The following is a 16311-nucleotide window of genomic DNA, read 5'->3' as shown; positions in this document are numbered from 1 at the left end:
TGCCCTGAGCTGTAAGGCTTGCCCCGGCCTGAGCTGAGAGGGGGTGGGGGGCTCCTTTCAGCTACCCTAATTGAGCACATTTCCCTCTTAACAGAGCACAGGCTGCAAGGACCTGCTTTCTTGAACTTTATTGCCAGTTTTCAGAAAGCAACAGCCAAACAATTGCTGTAGGCCAGGCAGAGAAAGAAACCATCAGGTAGAGAGGCACCAGCAACCAGACCCCACGCAGCAAGAAGGGGCTGACAGCCTCTCTCCTGCTCTTCACCACCCAGCTGCAGGAGCTCAGAGCTAGCACCACCCAAACAAAGAGGAGCTGCAGCAAGCAAGCAGCACGGAGACAAATGCGGCAGGGGCTGCGAGCCTGCCAGAGAGGCTCTCGCAGTCATCACCAGTCACGTTGGGCAAGAGCAGGGGCCCTTTAAATCAGAGCAGGGCTTGTCCTGATCCTCTGAGCACAAGCTGCCCTACTGCCCTCCAGCTACAGCAGGATTTATTGAGCTGCTGTGAGCAGCAGGGCGTTTGAGATGGAATGTAGCACTGGGGGTGGAGAACGGCAGACAACAGAAGAAAAACCCTCACTGGTAACGATTCAGCAGTGTTAGCTCCTGCTCCTCTTCAAGAGCCCACCCTCTGGGAGATACTTCCTGGTGTCTCTAAGGTGCTTAGCTCTGGAGTCCTGGGATCCACACCGAAGCACAGCTGCTGCCACCTATGACTCCCAGTCATCCTCATCCTCCTCCCCTGGGGGCTGCTGTGGGGGTGGCAGGGGCGGGATGGAGTCTGACATCCGAGCAAAGGCACCAGCGGGGCTTCCAGGAGCGTCGGCATTTCCTGCGGCTCCCGGGCCTTTCCCTGAAATACCTGCGAGGGAAGCAGAAGCACCAGTGAGTGGGGTACACATGGGGGCAGGAGAACACGGAGGATTAACGAAGCTGATCCCTGTTGGGCAAGGGGACCAGCTCCCTGCCACTGATGAGTCCAAAAGGTACCCCTGTGCCTCCCTCGCTCTGCAGTGCTCCCCCTTGGCAGCTTTCAGAGCCCACCATCAGCCCATCACACAACTCCAGCTGGACCTGAGGGTGTTCCCCTGACAGTCCTCTAACTGCCCCCAGCCACGCCGCAGCGCACGGGCCTGTTCCTGGGGCTGTGGCACAAGTGAGGAGCCAGAAATGGCTGGAGCTGTTCCCTGGAGGGAGAAGCAGCCACCCTGCAGGACGTACCTTTGCGCCTCAGCACCAGTTTGTTGAAGAGGTCTGACATCAGATCGCCGCCTTGGCCCGTAGCTCTCACTGAAACAGCAAAACCCCGTGGGTCAGACGAGAGGAGTCAGTGTGAACCTAGCACAGGGGTGACGCGTTCTGCAACACCGTCTTTAGAGTGAGGGGAAAAAATACACCCTGCAGTCTTGTGTCATGCTCCTAACCTCCTCTCCCCCCACAGCCCGGTTATGCCAGCCTCTTCTGCCACCCCTGTGCACTCCTCATGCTCCCGGCTTGCTGATCTCCCCCCAGCCCTCCACCCCCCATCCCCCTGCAGGAAGCGCCCCGGCACCTTGTTCCTGTTCCTTCTGCTTCTTCTTCTCCAGCTTCCTCTCCTTGACGCTGCGCAGGTTGGCCTTCCCGATGCCCCCAGCCTGGCGGATGGACTCGAGGAGGCTGGCGCGCCCGGTCGAGGGGTTCACCACCTCCTTGGGGGCTCCCTGCACCGCAGCTGCAGGGACGGGAAGGGCCCTGGCTCAGCGCCCCTGCGGGCGGGAGCAGCTCCCCCTTCCCGCTGGGAAGCCGGGGAGGGAACTGCTGGAGCCAAGGAGCGGGGTCAGCTTCTGCTGGTGCCTCCCAGCCTTACCTGCGGGCACGGCCGTGCTGCTCTCCTCGCTCGCTGCCCCGGGGGGTTCGGAGGGCGCTGCGGGCTGGGGCAGGGGCGGGGGGGGAGGCACGGTTGTTGGCGTAACGGGAGGTGGGGGGGGAGGCGGCGGCGGAGGGGGCGGCAGCAGCCCGGGATCTTGAAGGCCTGGAAGACGAAAGAAGCCGTGTGTGAAGAGTCCCAGAGGAGCCAGGCTCAGAGCTTCAGCGGCAACAGATTCGAGCCCTGCCGCATGCAGCATGCAGCAGGGAGCTCGCAGCCTGTGCAGCATCTCGTGCAGCACACGGGGGAGGCGAGGGCTGAGATTCCCCAGCTCCATCCCCCTGGGCACTGCGGCCACCCTGCCATCCCCACCGAGGGACCTCCTCCTCATCTCCGCTTTCTCCTCGCACACCCTGCTCTGCTCCACCCTTCCCCGGGCTGGGAACAGGGGCTGGAAGTACCTGGTTGCAAAGGCTCCACCGACTCGGTGTTGAACGTGGGCAGCTCGGGAATAGCACTGCTGGGCGCGGAGGGCGCGATGCCGGGGCCCAGGTCGGCGCTGTACATGAGGTCGGCAGCGATGCCGGGCAGGTCGGGCAGGTAGGACGGCACGTCGATCTCGGGGACCTGGCCCAGGTCTGGCACATAGAAATAGTTTTCAGCTACCTAAAAGAAACCCAGAGTAAAAAGGTAAGGCAGCGAGTAGGGGCACTGCAGGGAACAGCCAGAGCAGCAGCCAGAGCTGCCCCTCTGCTGGCCCTGCTACCTTCTGCTCTTGTCCCTGGGAAGAAGCCTACACAGGGCAGTCCCTTCTGTTAGCACAAGGGGGATGATCGAGTGATGGAGCCTCCGAACTCCTCCAGAGCTCTGAGGTGTAGCAGCGAGGCTGGTCGGTATCAGATGACCCTTGTCACACCATCCTGCAAATGCCTGAGCAGAGGCTACCAAGCTTGAGGGTTTTGTGTCACCCATCAAGCCTACACCAGGACTTCAGGCACAAAACCAGGCAAGGTCCTTCTGACAAGCAGGATACCCCGCAGCCCCGTGTGGGGGGCATTCCCCTACCTGCTCTCCGCCCTGCAGAAGCCCTTTCCTCTCACAGAACTCAGTACGACCCCTTGCAGGGGAAGCGGCTGCGGTCCCACAGCTACATCTCACCTGCCGGTCCAGCTGTCCCCTTTCGGTGATGGAGAGAGGAGCATCAAACAGCTTCTCTTCCGTCTCCGTTTCCAGAGCCACATGGGTCTTGGTCACCGCTCCAGCCAGAGGATCCAGGAAAACGTACTTCTTGTACCTGCGGGCGGAGGATGAATCTTTCAGTGAGGCCGAGTCACAGCCAGGAGAAGCAGCATAGCCAAGAGGGGGAGGAAAAGTTCCCAACAGCCTTCACGCTCCCAGTTTGTTTCCTTCCAGCCCCTTTTTCCTGCCTCGCTCCTCCACAGCCAGGAGCTGATGAGCTCCCCGTCCCTCCAGCACAGCCCCCCCACGCTGCCGCCACTCCCCAACTCTCCCCTCACACCTCCTGGCCTGAGAACGCCCTACAGCGCGCAGCAGGACACCAGCCTCTCCTGGTGGCTTGCCACTCAAGGGGCAGGAAGGACTGACAAAGAAGGAAAGTGATCAGCTTGGGAACAAAAAGAAGAGGAGATCCAGCAGTGGAAAGCTCGAGAAAGGCTTAAAGAAGGTGTGCAAGGAAAGCAGGGCAGCTCACAGGTTCTCTGTAGTGTTGAAGAGCAGCAGGGAGCTGAGGGAGCTGATGTTCCTGGGGAGGCTGCCCAGACCTTCTTCTGCATCATCCTCCTGGTGGATTTTGGTGCTCACGCACAGAGGGAAGTACTTGAGCTTCTCCTGCCAGAAGACAGACACCGGTTGGCAAGAAACTAAAGGCACAGCCACTGCAGCAGCTCTGCCCAGCCACCCCATCCACGCTGCTGCATCCACTGCAAGGACTGGGGACCTTGCCGCTTCCTCTCCTCCTCCTAAAACCACCGCTGGGGCTCTGTAGCCAGAGGCAGGGATCGAGCACCTCCATCCAAAAGGCATTTGCTGTTGTGCCTCCATCCGGGATATAGCAGACATTTCCATGCAGGCAAAGCCCCCCCAAACACGTCTGTTACCTCCCCTCTGCTGCCTTCAGCTGATGTTTTAGGAGGTGTGACCCCACTGGGGGGGTAGGCAGGGGAGACAAAGGAAAAAGAGGTTAGGAAAAGAACCGCGTGCCTTCGCTAGGCTGATCAGGCAGAAGGGAGTGCGCAGGGTGGAACGTGCCAGATGGTTTTGCAAAGCCTGGGGGATCTGCAGGAGTTTTCAACTCTAATGAACTGAAATATCCTCTCTCCTGGTTCTAAAACTTCATGCATAATATATAGAGCTCCCTTTAGAAAAGGACTTACTACATCTGAGCTGCTCGACTTTTATAGAGCACAGGAATTGCCACCCCAGATCAGACCAGCGTTTCAGCTAGCATGACAGCACCCACTGCCGGGTACGCTGGGGGATGATGTTCAGCGCCCACAACGCACTTTGCTGCACGCACTGCACCAGGGGGAGGAAAGCACCGAGTCCCTGAACCCACAGAAAGCCTCTGAAACCACAAACCTTCATCCCAGTCCCCTCCCCGCACCTTCCCTCAGCCCCTTCGCAATCCCTCTTCTTCTCAGTCAAACTAGGACAAGCAGCAGCCTCGCAGATCCGAGCTGATAGAGCTGCAGATGAGAGGACACCAGAGAGCTAACCAGGACAGCCTGTCAGATTAAACAGCTGGCCCCACTCTTGTGGTTTGTTTCTGCCACCAGCCGCTGACCAAACGTGCCACTTCAAACGCTGCCTGCAGCCTCCTGCCGCCTCGCTACTCCCAGCGGCTCTGCTCTGCCCCGCTCTGAGCCCGTCTTCCCCGGTTGTTGTTGTACGGGGGAACAGGAGACCACTCTTGGTTCGGCTCTAAGAGCACATCTCAGCAACACAAGCAGTTTCTGCTCCTCGAAACTTCAGGTATTGGGCTCGGTAGCCAGAAATACCAGGAAATGGCTTACTCACAGCTCAGCAAATCCACTGGAAGTGTGTATAATGCTCTGAGACTTCAAAATGCTCTAAGACAAGACAGGGAGGTTTTCATCTTTTATTTTCCCCCCAGATATTGCATTCCAACTTGTGAAAAGGACCCTGCAATAAACATCCTGCATTTTTGCACCAGCAAGTAGGCAAAACCACATAACTTGTTACTTAGAGACTACGGAAGCAGAGATTCAGAAATAAAAGTTCTTTTGATTATTAATATTCATTGCCCAATGTTTAATTTTTTAAGCATGAGGGAATACTGATGTTTTTGCTAGAACTGTTCACACACTTAGCCCTCAAGTCAAATATACTTTTTTAAGTCTCTCTTTGTAGATTTCAATTAGCACTGGAAGACCGTGCATCACCGTAAGGGTGGAGCAAGAAGCCAGCCATTCCTCACTTCTACTCCTATAAGCTAAGGCAGCTATAAAAGCACTGAGCATATTACTCTGAGATGTAAATCCTTTTAATTTGAATGCCGCCGAAGCCCCAGCCTTACTCAAAATACCTGGATCTGTTTTGTAATTTAGAATAGGCACCAGCCATCAATAACATCTCCTGCAGCTGTGAACTCAGACGTCGTTTAAAAATGAGTTTTCTCAAAGCAACGCTGAGGCTTCAAGCCAAAGGGTCGGCAGCCTGACATATCCAACGCCGAGGTGAGCTGGCACCTGAAGGTTAGGAGGTGCCAAAAAGCTGGTTCAGCCTCCCCCTGCCCATCACGGACTCTGCAGACCTCACAAGGACATCCCAGGTTACTGGCACTGCTAAAGCCCAGCAAGATTACTCCAGTAACCTGTAACTTTCACTGGGACCTCTTCCCAATCCCAGACGGACTGCATTTCCCATGCTTCAATGGAAAATCCCATTTTCTGGCCTCCTGAGGGGCACCTGCAGCACTGGGACACAGCTCCCACCTCGAAGGCAGTGCCCAGCACCTCAGAAGCCCGAGGGGCTGAGCAGCTCACCTCTAACCACGCCAGCTGCTATCACGGCCACGTGCAAGGCAAGGGCATCAGGCTTACCGCGAGGATACCACCTCTGCTGGTAGCTGCCGTTGCTTATTCTACCAGCCTAAAGCATCCTCTCAACAGCCGAGTTTTCATCTGCTTGGGGTGTGGAGAGGCCAAGGAGAGTTTCCCAGAAGGAAAACATTTTTTTTTTTTAAATAAAACTGCAGAACCACACATAATTCTAACCAAACTGCTTTCGCCCCAGAGCACAAACCCTAAGTGCTCAGCACAGGCTGCCACCACTTACTCTCAAGCTGACACGAGGAGAGCTTGCCTTCCTGGTGGGGCTTGTGCGTGTGTGTGTGCGTGAGTGAAGTTAGCAAAGGCCACCGTGACTGCTCCCAGCAAAGAGGCCCTCATTAGAAGTGAAAACAGGCGGTGAGCCTCTGCTGAAAGCCCTGAATAATTGAGGAGGCTATAAATGCAAACATTAGACTTCCCTCTGTCACATTTCATTACTGCGAGGCGTGTCAGTCTCCTTGCTCGGCTGTGGCTAAGAAGGGGCTGTCCCCCCGTCCCCCTGGCTGCTGCTGGGGCCACGCTGAGCCCCGCTCTGCCAGCAGCTGCTTCTGTGTTGACCCAGATTGCTGGAGAGTTCCTCGGCAGCATTTCACACCAAACCCACCGCTTCTCAGACCTCCCCAGGTAGCCTCTCCCTGCCACTCGGCCCGCAGGCTAACCAGGAGCTCCCTTCCCAGCTGCAAACAGAGATCCTGCTCCCCTCCTACATCCTAAAGCCCCAGTCTGCTTCATCAAAGAGACCAACGGCCTCCCAGTTGCTTTATGTGTTCCTCTCAAGGCCTTTTCTCCTGTTCCTTACCTGCAGAGATTTCTCATCCAGCATTCGGTGCTTGCTCTGAATCTTGTGTCTTGGCCATTTCTGTTTAGCTGGGTCCTCTGCACCAGCAAAAATTGAGCTGTACTCCTGCAGCCGCTCCGGGGCAGGGTACTTGGCACTGGAAAATACCTGGGGGGAGACAAGGAGGAAATTAAAACTCCCAGCGATGAAGCAGTCCTGCACTACAGAAACACAGGGGGTGGATTAAGGCACGGCATCTGTGCTGCCAGCGGGAATGGACAGCCTTGGGGTCAACGGGCTCCTAGGGGCTACCTGTGCAGACCCCACCATGCATGAACCATCAATTCTGAAAGTGGAACTTAGCAGCAGGAGGGCACGGGTGGAAAGGCTTCCACTTGCGGGAAGGAAGGGGAATTGAACTGTAAAATTTAACTGCATTAAACGGAGGGCATGTGCCTTTTGATTTCTCAGGAAGTATTTGGGGCGACAACAAATCCAGGCATCACGAGGCCAGGAACTGGGTGGTCTCTGGGTTTAGAGACCGCTAACTGGCCTTGTCAGGAAGAGGATTCTTAGCGCAGCTCCTGCTCAGAAGCAAGGCGTAGAGAGGTGGATGGGCAGCAGCAGAAGCTAAGCATCTGTTCTTCTGCAGAGCTTGCTTTGGGGTAAAGAGAGAAACAGAAGGAAGAAGGGAGGCCACACAGCCTCACTACCTTAATAGCCTTCTTGCTGCCCTTTATCTTCTCAATCTTTGCCTGTGCGAGGGTGACTCTCTCACTGATGGCCTGAAGTTGTGCCCGGCTGGCCTCCACCCGCTGGGAGATCCTGAGGAGTAAGCACAGTGCTTAAGGGTCAGAATCCAAAGGCAGGGATTTTGTGGCAAGAGCCAGTGCCCAGGCCGAGGGCAAGGATGTGAATCGCAGTGTCTGGGTTGTTTCCTAGGACAAAATAGTACTGGGAGAGAAGTGCTTCTCTCGGTCCAATGTGAAACTAAGTCAGGTCTGTGGCTCGCAGCACAACATTCGTCTGGCTGGTTGAGGCACAGCGCAGAAAATTGTAGAATTGCAGGACAGCAGCCTGCAGAAACACCTCATCGCAGAGCCTGCTAATAAGAAAGCCACAGCCAGTTATCGCCTGCCAACGTATTTTAAATAAAAATAGTTTCTTAAGAACGAAGAGGCATCACATGCCACCGCGCAGAGCTGAGAACTCACAAGGCTTATCCTGTCCTCTCCACCAGCCGTGTGGTGCGTGACTTCCTCCTTGCTGCTTTGCGATTCAGTGCCTGCATCAGTTAAGCAACATTAGGTCCTCATTTGGAGCAATGATGTCTGCTAACTCGTGTAACGTCTGCATGACTAGATCAGCATCCAAATGTTTTGGGAGCGGGGAGAAAAGCGCTCTGTGACAGCAGGGGACAGCATTGCTGGTTAGGTACCTCTGCGTTCACCACGTGGACACGTCCCTGTTCCCACAAAGCTTACAGCAGGCACCTTGCAGCCAGGAGTGTGACAAACCTCCAGCACTGTCACTACCACGCTGGAGGAACTGCTACACCAATTCAGCCAGAGGAGAGGAACTGGGACCGGGCAGCAGCAGCAGGTAACTAGAGTCACCTGCCCAGCAGAGACTTTCCTTCCCTGTGTGTAACTCGTACGTGTGCCCCAGCTTCAAGCTCAGAAGCTGACAGTTGTTCTGAAACTTCATCCCTTCAACAAAACCAGCAGGGAACGTTTTTATGGCTGTACAACCTAGCAGGAGACACAGCACTCCGCTTTGGTGCTGGTTTGCAGCAGTGAGTTCCATCGGCTCGTTCTGTGCCTGTGAAAATCAATCTCAAGCATTGCCCTTAAATTTCATTCGAAACCCCTCTTTGCAATTATGTAGAGAACTCCATGCTTTTTTCACCCTGTCTGTGTAATTCCTTTTAGCAACAAAGTTGACATCAGCAGTGATCCACGATTCTCCTTTTCCAACTGTCCCAAACCTGTCTTTTCAAGTGCTTTCACTCGGTACAACGCCTTTTCCACTCCAGTACAGAAACAGACTCCGCTAAAGGCCCCTTGCTGGCTGCAGTAAGTGAAAAAACCCCTCTAAGTACGAGCAGCCTGTTCTTGTACTGTTCTAAAAGACCCCTGCTTCCATCTCTAACCAGCTGAGTTGTTTGTTTATAACCATGCACCCCTCTTTTTGGGGGCACGAAAACGCTTTCTTATGCGTATGCCAGGGGAGCACACAGCCGGTTCCTACTTTACTCTTTTTCAAGAGGGAGATGAGCGAAACCAAACCTCACAAGGCTCTGCCTCTCCGTATTATTCCCCACTTCTCCATTCTTTTATTTTAAATAGAGCCTAACAGCTTGTATTTTGTACCAACACCCAGAGCGAATCTGTTCATGGTGTCCTTCCCACACCCTCCCTGTCTCAGAGGAGGATGTCCACATCATTTATAACCTGGATGCTTCTCAGAGCAGTTTCTGTTGCTCCTTTTAGCACACATTTCCTAGCAGCTGGCTGCAGCAAATTTCCCGTGTCACAGGGTTGTCCCATTGCCTCGTTTTGTTCAAGCGTGAAGTGCCTCTGAAGGCCCTAAGCCTTCCCTAACTGGCCTTCCCAGCAAATTTTCCTACTTCACAGTTCACCTCTTTTGTAGATGTTTCATAATTGTATTGACCGCCTCTATTCCCCGCGCTGCTCCTGGGGCCACCTGCCTATTTTTACTTCCTTCAAAACTGAAAAAAATAACAGGTCGTTTATTTCTGCTTTGCCTTTCTCCCTTAAATCAATGATGTAATTTTGCCTCTCACCTGCGAGCAGACATCTGTCCTAGAAGAAAGCAACACAGCCTTCCTGAAGCTCTAAATAGAAGCAAGGTTTCTACTGCCTTTCAGCCAGCACTCTGCTAATTCTCAGGCCAACAGTGCACACGTTTCTCTCCCAGACCGAAGCATTAAGCAAATACTCGTGCTGAGGCCTGAAAACCTGTAACCCTTCTCCCTCTTACTCCATGAACATGAGACAGCAACCTGGGAAGTGAGAACTGAAGGAGGATTTTGCTAGCTTGGGCTCAATCCTCAAAGCCCATAATGAAATTTTCTAGGAAAGTCATTCCCAGAACTTTCTGTGCATTTTAATGCAGAGAAATGAGGAAATAGCTTGGTTAATTTGTTCTTTATAGAGGCTTACTGTTGTCCTCTTCCAGGGTTCAACCAGGCTGACGAGTCCCAGGTACCCTTGGCTTTCATGCTTAACCACGTCCACGTTTCCCATTCATCCTGTTGGATCCCTGGTGTGGCAGAGGAATGGTTCCACCCCTCCCTTTACATCCACAGCAGACACATCACCTGCTCCAAAACACTTCTGGGTACCGGGGTCCCTCCCGCAGTGCAGGAGGGCACCAGGAAGACAAGCACCTCTCACCCACAGTGCTGCACACCTCCTCCTCACGGAAGGTCTGCTGGGACCTCTCCTAAAAAGAAGGCATCTCTAAAACCAGGGCATGACTGGCAAACACTGCCCTAGCTGCAACAGAAATGATGCATCCAGAAGGGAAAGGAGGAAGCTTCTCTATCTACAGCTTCACCTTTCCCTCCTAACCCCAAATAATCAAGGGATTACACTCACCCACTGAAAGGCAGCAGAAGACAGACTGATTGCTCCCAGCACGAGCTGGGGAAGTTGTCCAGTGCCAGCTCAGGAGTTTCAAACCATTACGGCTACTCCTTGTGCTTTGTCCTGGGATCTCCATGCTAAGATTTGCCAGTCTGAACCCGTTGACATCAGGAGATCTGCCAGAAGCCTTCACCTGAGGCGGTGCAGATGCAGGCGTACAACACAGAAGCAACACCCACCGCTCTGCAGAAGGGATTTATTTGTTGCCGAGCACAGAAACTCAAAAATCAAATCAAAACAGTGATTCAACCCCCTCAATCCAACAAATCCATCAAGTGTACAAGCTCCTAAAAACACATAGCTTATGTATGCACAGTTCCAGTTGCATACATTGGTTATAAGGGACAATACATCATACAGGCACTGAAAAAAGATCTGGAAAAATCCTGCTCAAGCATCCTCCAGCAACTTCAGTATTTCTCCTGCTGCGGAAACTGAGCTTACTTGCAGGAGCTGAATTGGTCTTTATAAAGAAAGGAAACCTGAAGGGTTGAAGGAGCCAAAACCCAAGGGCTTCCAGAGCAAAGTGCTAGAGGCAGGGCTGCAGCTGGACTTCAGCCTCTCTTCAGGAAGGAGTGAGTGGCTGAGTGGTGTTTATTTGAAAGGTAGTGGCAAGATGAGCAGAAGTGTTAACAAAATGCTCCATTTGCTGCCCCTCTGCACTCAGGCAGCTGAGAATCCCACCAGCACCTGGACCTGCCCTGCGCCCACCCTATCAGTCACTGCTGTGTGATTTTGCTCTCGGTGCTCTTTTCTGCTTCACAAGCTCCTGTGGTTAGATTCAACGCGACTGGAGCAGCAAAGAAGCAGGAGGCGTAGAGCAGCAGCCCCCCTGCCTTGGGCAGCACGCGTGCTCTGGGACGAGCGAAAGGGGAGCCTGCAGAAGCACGGAGAATGCATCACCTGCCTTCAGAAGCCAGGCGCGGAGCCAAAGCAGCCTTCCCAGCCCAGTGCTGTTCTTTGGGGAAGCAATACATGCGGCAGATTAAATCTATCTAGTAGATTATCTCATAATCCATACAGACTTTTATTTTTGTCTATGCAGATATTAAAGCCAATCTTTCATCTGCTTTGATTCAAGCTTTCACATTCTCTGTCCCTCTCAAGTCTTTTTACACTCGAGCTCCCCTTCTTGCCCTCGATGTAGATCTCGTTGCTTCTTTCTCCTCAAGCCCTCCCCCTGCTGCCTTGTGCTCGACTCCACGTTAGAGGTGACTCCCTGAAAGCACCCCCAGTGGTTCTCAGGAAGACTTATCCCACCTCACCACTGCCCTTCCTGGCCCCGTATCTTCTGTCTCATCTGCAGCCGCAGAGCTGATCATTTCCGATTATCTCCTTATAACTTCTCTGATAATCCTCACATCCAGCACCTACTGAAAGACCTCCCCAGCTGCATCTGTGTAAGCTCAGAGGGGAAAAACAATTTTTCTCTTACTCTCTCAGGAAAAGGACACGAAGTGTTAGGAATTTGGCATGCAGGACACTGGACTCTGCCTGTCAATTGCCAGCACTGGTAATAATCCCATCTTCCTATTAGTGTCTCCAAGCACTTCACAATGCCAAAAAAAAATGTGATTTTTATCACCTATACTTTCTCGGGATCAGACAGCATCAGAAAAATGTTTAAAATCCGAGCAGGTTTGAAGGTAGGCTGACAGGTTATCAGAAAGGTGACTGAGCAAAGCAGCTTGAGGAAAAGACAGAATTCAGCTGGAGGGAAGCATCACAGCAGAAGCGGGGCCTGTGCTGTCCACGTTGAGCGCACGCATCACCCCGAAGTGACAGGGCTGACAAAATTTGGGAATTGGAAGAGAGAAGAGGTGAGTTCCACATCAAGGTGAATGAGAAAGACAAGGCAGCGGAGTCTGGGAGCAAACCTCTCTGGAATACCAAAGAACTTCAATTTCATGTCTGAAGTACAAAAGTAAGTGATCAACCAAGGAGAAAGAACATTACGGAGCAGAATGAGAAACTAAGTTGCACAGGAGGATAAGCAGCCCAAGTATTAAATGACTTTTCCTTAAATGAGGACTGTACACATCACAGCCAGACAGACTCCTGGTCTCCTCCCAGCCCCAAGCGATAGCAGGGAAATGCTTGGTGTTATTCTAAACTTCTAGGTATGTAGGGTAAATTTTTCTATAAACCCCTGGCTTTTTGCCTAAAATTCAAGCTTTTTTTTTTTTTTCCTAACAAACAGTGATTTCATTAAATCCCTCCCTTACTGCAGGAGGTGTGAATTAGAAGGGATGCTGTTTATGGTTCTTGCATTTCGTTACATCCCCAGACTCTACAAGCAGCCTGGTGATGAGGCAGGGCAATGATGAAGGATATCAGTGCTGGCTGCCGCTCCTCCTTCCACACCACTGCAAAACCAGCACAATAGCACCAGAGATGTTTGAGGTACCATCAGAGCCATAGCACAAGGTCCAGCAGGTTTCCAGAAGTGAGAGGACAAGCGGGGAGGTGAGGAGAAACTACTGCTGTGATGAAAGCAGTCTTCTCGGGCTACAGGGCCCACTTCTTTCCTGGGACGCAGAGACATGTCATTACCCTACTCCATTTGTATGCTGCAGAGAATAATAAAATCTCAAACTTTTCAACTTCTAATTTGCGTAAGAATCTTGCTGAAACAAAGCCGTGGGCTTTTATGGCTCCTCAGGCTGCTGAAGTGGTGGGGAAACATCAACGTTATCACCCCCAGGGCCCATAACTCAGGGCTTCGGTGCTCTGCCACTAGACCGAAACAGGCCTAGAGACTAGGCTAGAATTTCTGAGTGTGCCAGCGTGTGCTTCCCAAACTGCCTCACCGCAGTGACCAGCGGTCACAAACGGGCTGTGAGAAGCCCGAGTTCCCCTCCCACCGCCCCCACACAATGACTCTACCCAGCTGCTAGCGACGTCGCAGAATCGAGATGGAGAGAGCCGGAGGAAAGCTGCTGAGCCATTTACGGCTTACAGCGAGCTAGGGGAGCATTCAAAACCAGTTCACCTCCGAAGTCTGAGAGGCAAAAAGGAAAAACGCGTGCTTTTTACAAAAAGCCAAATACATTCAACCACTCAAAGAAAGATCAACTTGTTTGCTTTCTGCTCTTCTCTCTCCTTCATCTTTAAGCATTTTTTATAGTCTTATTTCATGTCTGAGTAAGTGCAATCAGAACCTGTCATCACACACCATCTCTGACAGAAAGAAATCCCAAGTGAGACAGCGCAATCAATGTTCCTTCCTCCATTATGGGCTTGGGTATTATACTAATTAATGTTTATCACACTTTGATTGCTCCTTAAGCATGATTTGCAGGTGTTTCAGCACCGCGCATCGCCCCACTCCTGCAATGCCTAACAGCTTTTCAGATTAGAGGCTGATCAAGGTTGTCAGGTTATCCTCGGCGTGATCTGCTATGCACCGCTCCTCAGAGGTCATGTTCTCCCACAAAAATAATTTCATTTTGATTTTTAATCCCTTGCTTCACAAGGTGCTCCCACTACCGTGAATTAGGTTTATATAAAAATGGAAACAATTTGAATTTTGACCTATCACCACTGTACCCTCTTCCTCTGCAGCATTGTTCTCCCTCCTAGAAAAGCTTTTTTTTTTTTTTTTTTTTTTTTAAAAAAAAAAAAGAAAAAAGAAAAAAAGGTTACAAACAAGTTCTTCTTTAACCTTCCAGCCTTTATACTTGCCTCTCAGCACAGACTGATGTGGAAGTAAACAGCCTGTCCTTTCTTTCAAAGAATTGTATGCTAACCTGCAAGACTGTGTTTGCAAATAAATCACATAATTAGTTCTGTTAGTTTAACCACAGAGGCTACTTTTTGGTCGAACTTCTTCTCCAACATTTGGGAAGGATGGTCTAAAAGAAGGAACGGGGAAAAGAAAGATACTTCTGCCAGTACTGATGGAGTTTTAGAGGTGACTTGCTGAGTTCTCCCACGGGCACTGTGGAAGCAAATACTGAACAAGATTACGGGGCTGTTTCCCAGAACAGCCATGGCGAGTTCTGAGATGCCAGGCAGGAGATGCCTTATGCTGCAGTAACTGTTTTATTACCTGTACAGCCTGCACTCCTCCTTGCACATTCCTCATGAGTGGTCACTCACCAAAGCTCAATCTTTTGTAGTAATAGCCTCCAGTGTTTTGTTTCTTTGTGTAAATTGCTATCGACAGGGAAGTTGCTTCCTGTTTGGACAGAATTTTATGAGACTGTCAAAAGTAAAACACCAAATTTTGTTTCCACACAGCTTGAAGTTATGCATCATCTTGGGCAAATAGCTTGAGAAGGTGTTCTGGCACCTTGTAATCTTGAATTAATCAGCTGTGTACACAAACATTACGTTTCTCTTGCTCCTTTCTCTCACTAAAGCACCTTTCTTAGAGCAAAGATCTTCCTTTCTGTCCCCAGAGCAGAAAACGTGTATTGAACGGTTATGAACCGACCCCAACCCCCAGGCCCCGATCCCTTGTGCTGCTTGGGGTAGGAAGAAGTAGCAGCTCCCTATCGGTGTTAAACCACCACAGCAGAACCTACCAGGTAAGCTGAACATCCACCTGTTCGTTGTGATGGAGGCTTTTTACACCAACACAGCAGTGCTCCTAGCCTGGTTATCTCCATTACCAACAGAAGCCCTCGTCCCCAAGAACAAGAATGCTGATGGAAACACAGCCACCTCCAGAGGAGAAACGATTCCTCGTGATAGCAATTCAAACCCCCCCCCGTTCTCTGAGAAAAGCACTGCTTCCCTTCGCATTTAATCTAACATTATTAGAACTCCACAGCTTTTCAGCCAAAGATCTCAAAGCAATTTCTATGCGTTAATTAAGTCTCGGTGGCTTGTGACTCCGAGAGTGGAATCGTTTGTTCCCAGTGACAAAGGAAATGTGGGGAAATTCACAGTACAGTCCCCGCAGACCAGATTTCAGTTTGTCATTCGTTAATTTGAACAATATTTGCTTTAGCTCACAGGAATTAACACATATGTATTTCAGTAGCTGCTGAATTTTCAGCTTTGCTATAGCCAGTAAGCACTGATGCAAGAGACTGGCCATTTTCTTCATCAACATTTCTTTTCTGGATCAAAACCAAACCCTGTTCCCACATTAAAGCCAATGCAGAAACCTTTACCTTCAAGCTTGCTTCTTAAGCTTCTCCCCACTTAGCAGGAGCTGACGGCAATCACACCAAATTCTGCCTCCGTGCCACAAGCTGAACACTTGGGTCTTCCTTTCAATAACAGATACTTAAAGCTTTCGAGCTTGTACTTGCCCAAGAGCATGATCAAGTGACTAATTAATAATCCTCCTCACCATCCTGTGAGGACCACTACTGATTCCCAAGATCCTTCCCAAATTTTCCTACCAAGAAAGCAAGCATTTCTTGTGCTGTTGGGCTTTCTCAGCAACACTTACTAGCCCTTTGCTAGTTAAACCTCATTGCTAATTACATCTTTTCCCTTTCTCACCCATGCTTCCAATTTGAAGTTCCTCTCACAACAGACCCCTCTCATTCAAAAAAGGGCCTCCCTCTCCTAAGGGAAAGATTTCTTTCCTCATTTTCTGTCAATGGAGCTTTTCATTTCACGGTATTTGCACTTGAGAAATAGGAGCTGTTTAGTGTTACTTCTTCATTTTCCTACAATCAATCGCATTCACACTCGAAGCTCAAAAGGTACCTTCTCTGATATGCCCATTAACAAGCTAATTTGAGTGCAAGTGCTTCTTCACCAAATGAGAGTAACTCTTCCTGACGTTATCCATCTGACACCCTTCCTGAGTGATTACAGCACTTTTACTTCTTAAAAAAAATCTAGTTACTTTTCCAAAAAACAACTTTGGGCCCCAGGCAGAGTTTTTTTCTTCTCCAAACAGAATCAAAGAGCAGATACCTCTCTGCTCAGACTGACAGCTGCTCTGTCATTTCAAGGCAAC

General features: G+C 51.1%; 1 protein-coding gene across 3 annotated transcripts in view; it reads right to left on the bottom strand.

The window, feature by feature from the left end:
* Window positions 1-117: 117 nt before the first annotated feature.
* The window catches only part of WASHC1 (WASH complex subunit 1), a 43249-nt gene continuing 27055 nt past the window's right edge, over window positions 118-16311 (bottom strand). For all 3 annotated transcript variants that reach the window (XM_082781058.1, XM_082781059.1, XM_082781057.1), the window contains 9 exons: window positions 7428-7539; window positions 6736-6882; window positions 3557-3693; window positions 3004-3139; window positions 2307-2511; window positions 1846-2010; window positions 1552-1710; window positions 1221-1289; window positions 118-861 (listed from right to left, as the gene is read on the bottom strand). In XM_082781058.1, the coding sequence (XP_082637184.1) occupies window positions 710-861; window positions 1221-1289; window positions 1552-1710; window positions 1846-2010; window positions 2307-2511; window positions 3004-3139; window positions 3557-3693; window positions 6736-6882; window positions 7428-7539 (1282 nt within the window). In that variant the 3' untranslated portion in view covers window positions 118-709. The remainder of the gene's footprint in view (window positions 862-1220; window positions 1290-1551; window positions 1711-1845; window positions 2011-2306; window positions 2512-3003; window positions 3140-3556; window positions 3694-6735; window positions 6883-7427; window positions 7540-16311) is intronic.

This window comes from Aythya marila (genome assembly GCF_965140915.1).
Source record: "Aythya marila genome assembly, chromosome: 1".
Taxonomy (NCBI): Eukaryota; Metazoa; Chordata; class Aves; order Anseriformes; family Anatidae; genus Aythya; species Aythya marila.
Note: the sequence above shows the minus strand (reverse complement) of the source record. Positions and strands in the feature narration are given on the sequence as shown.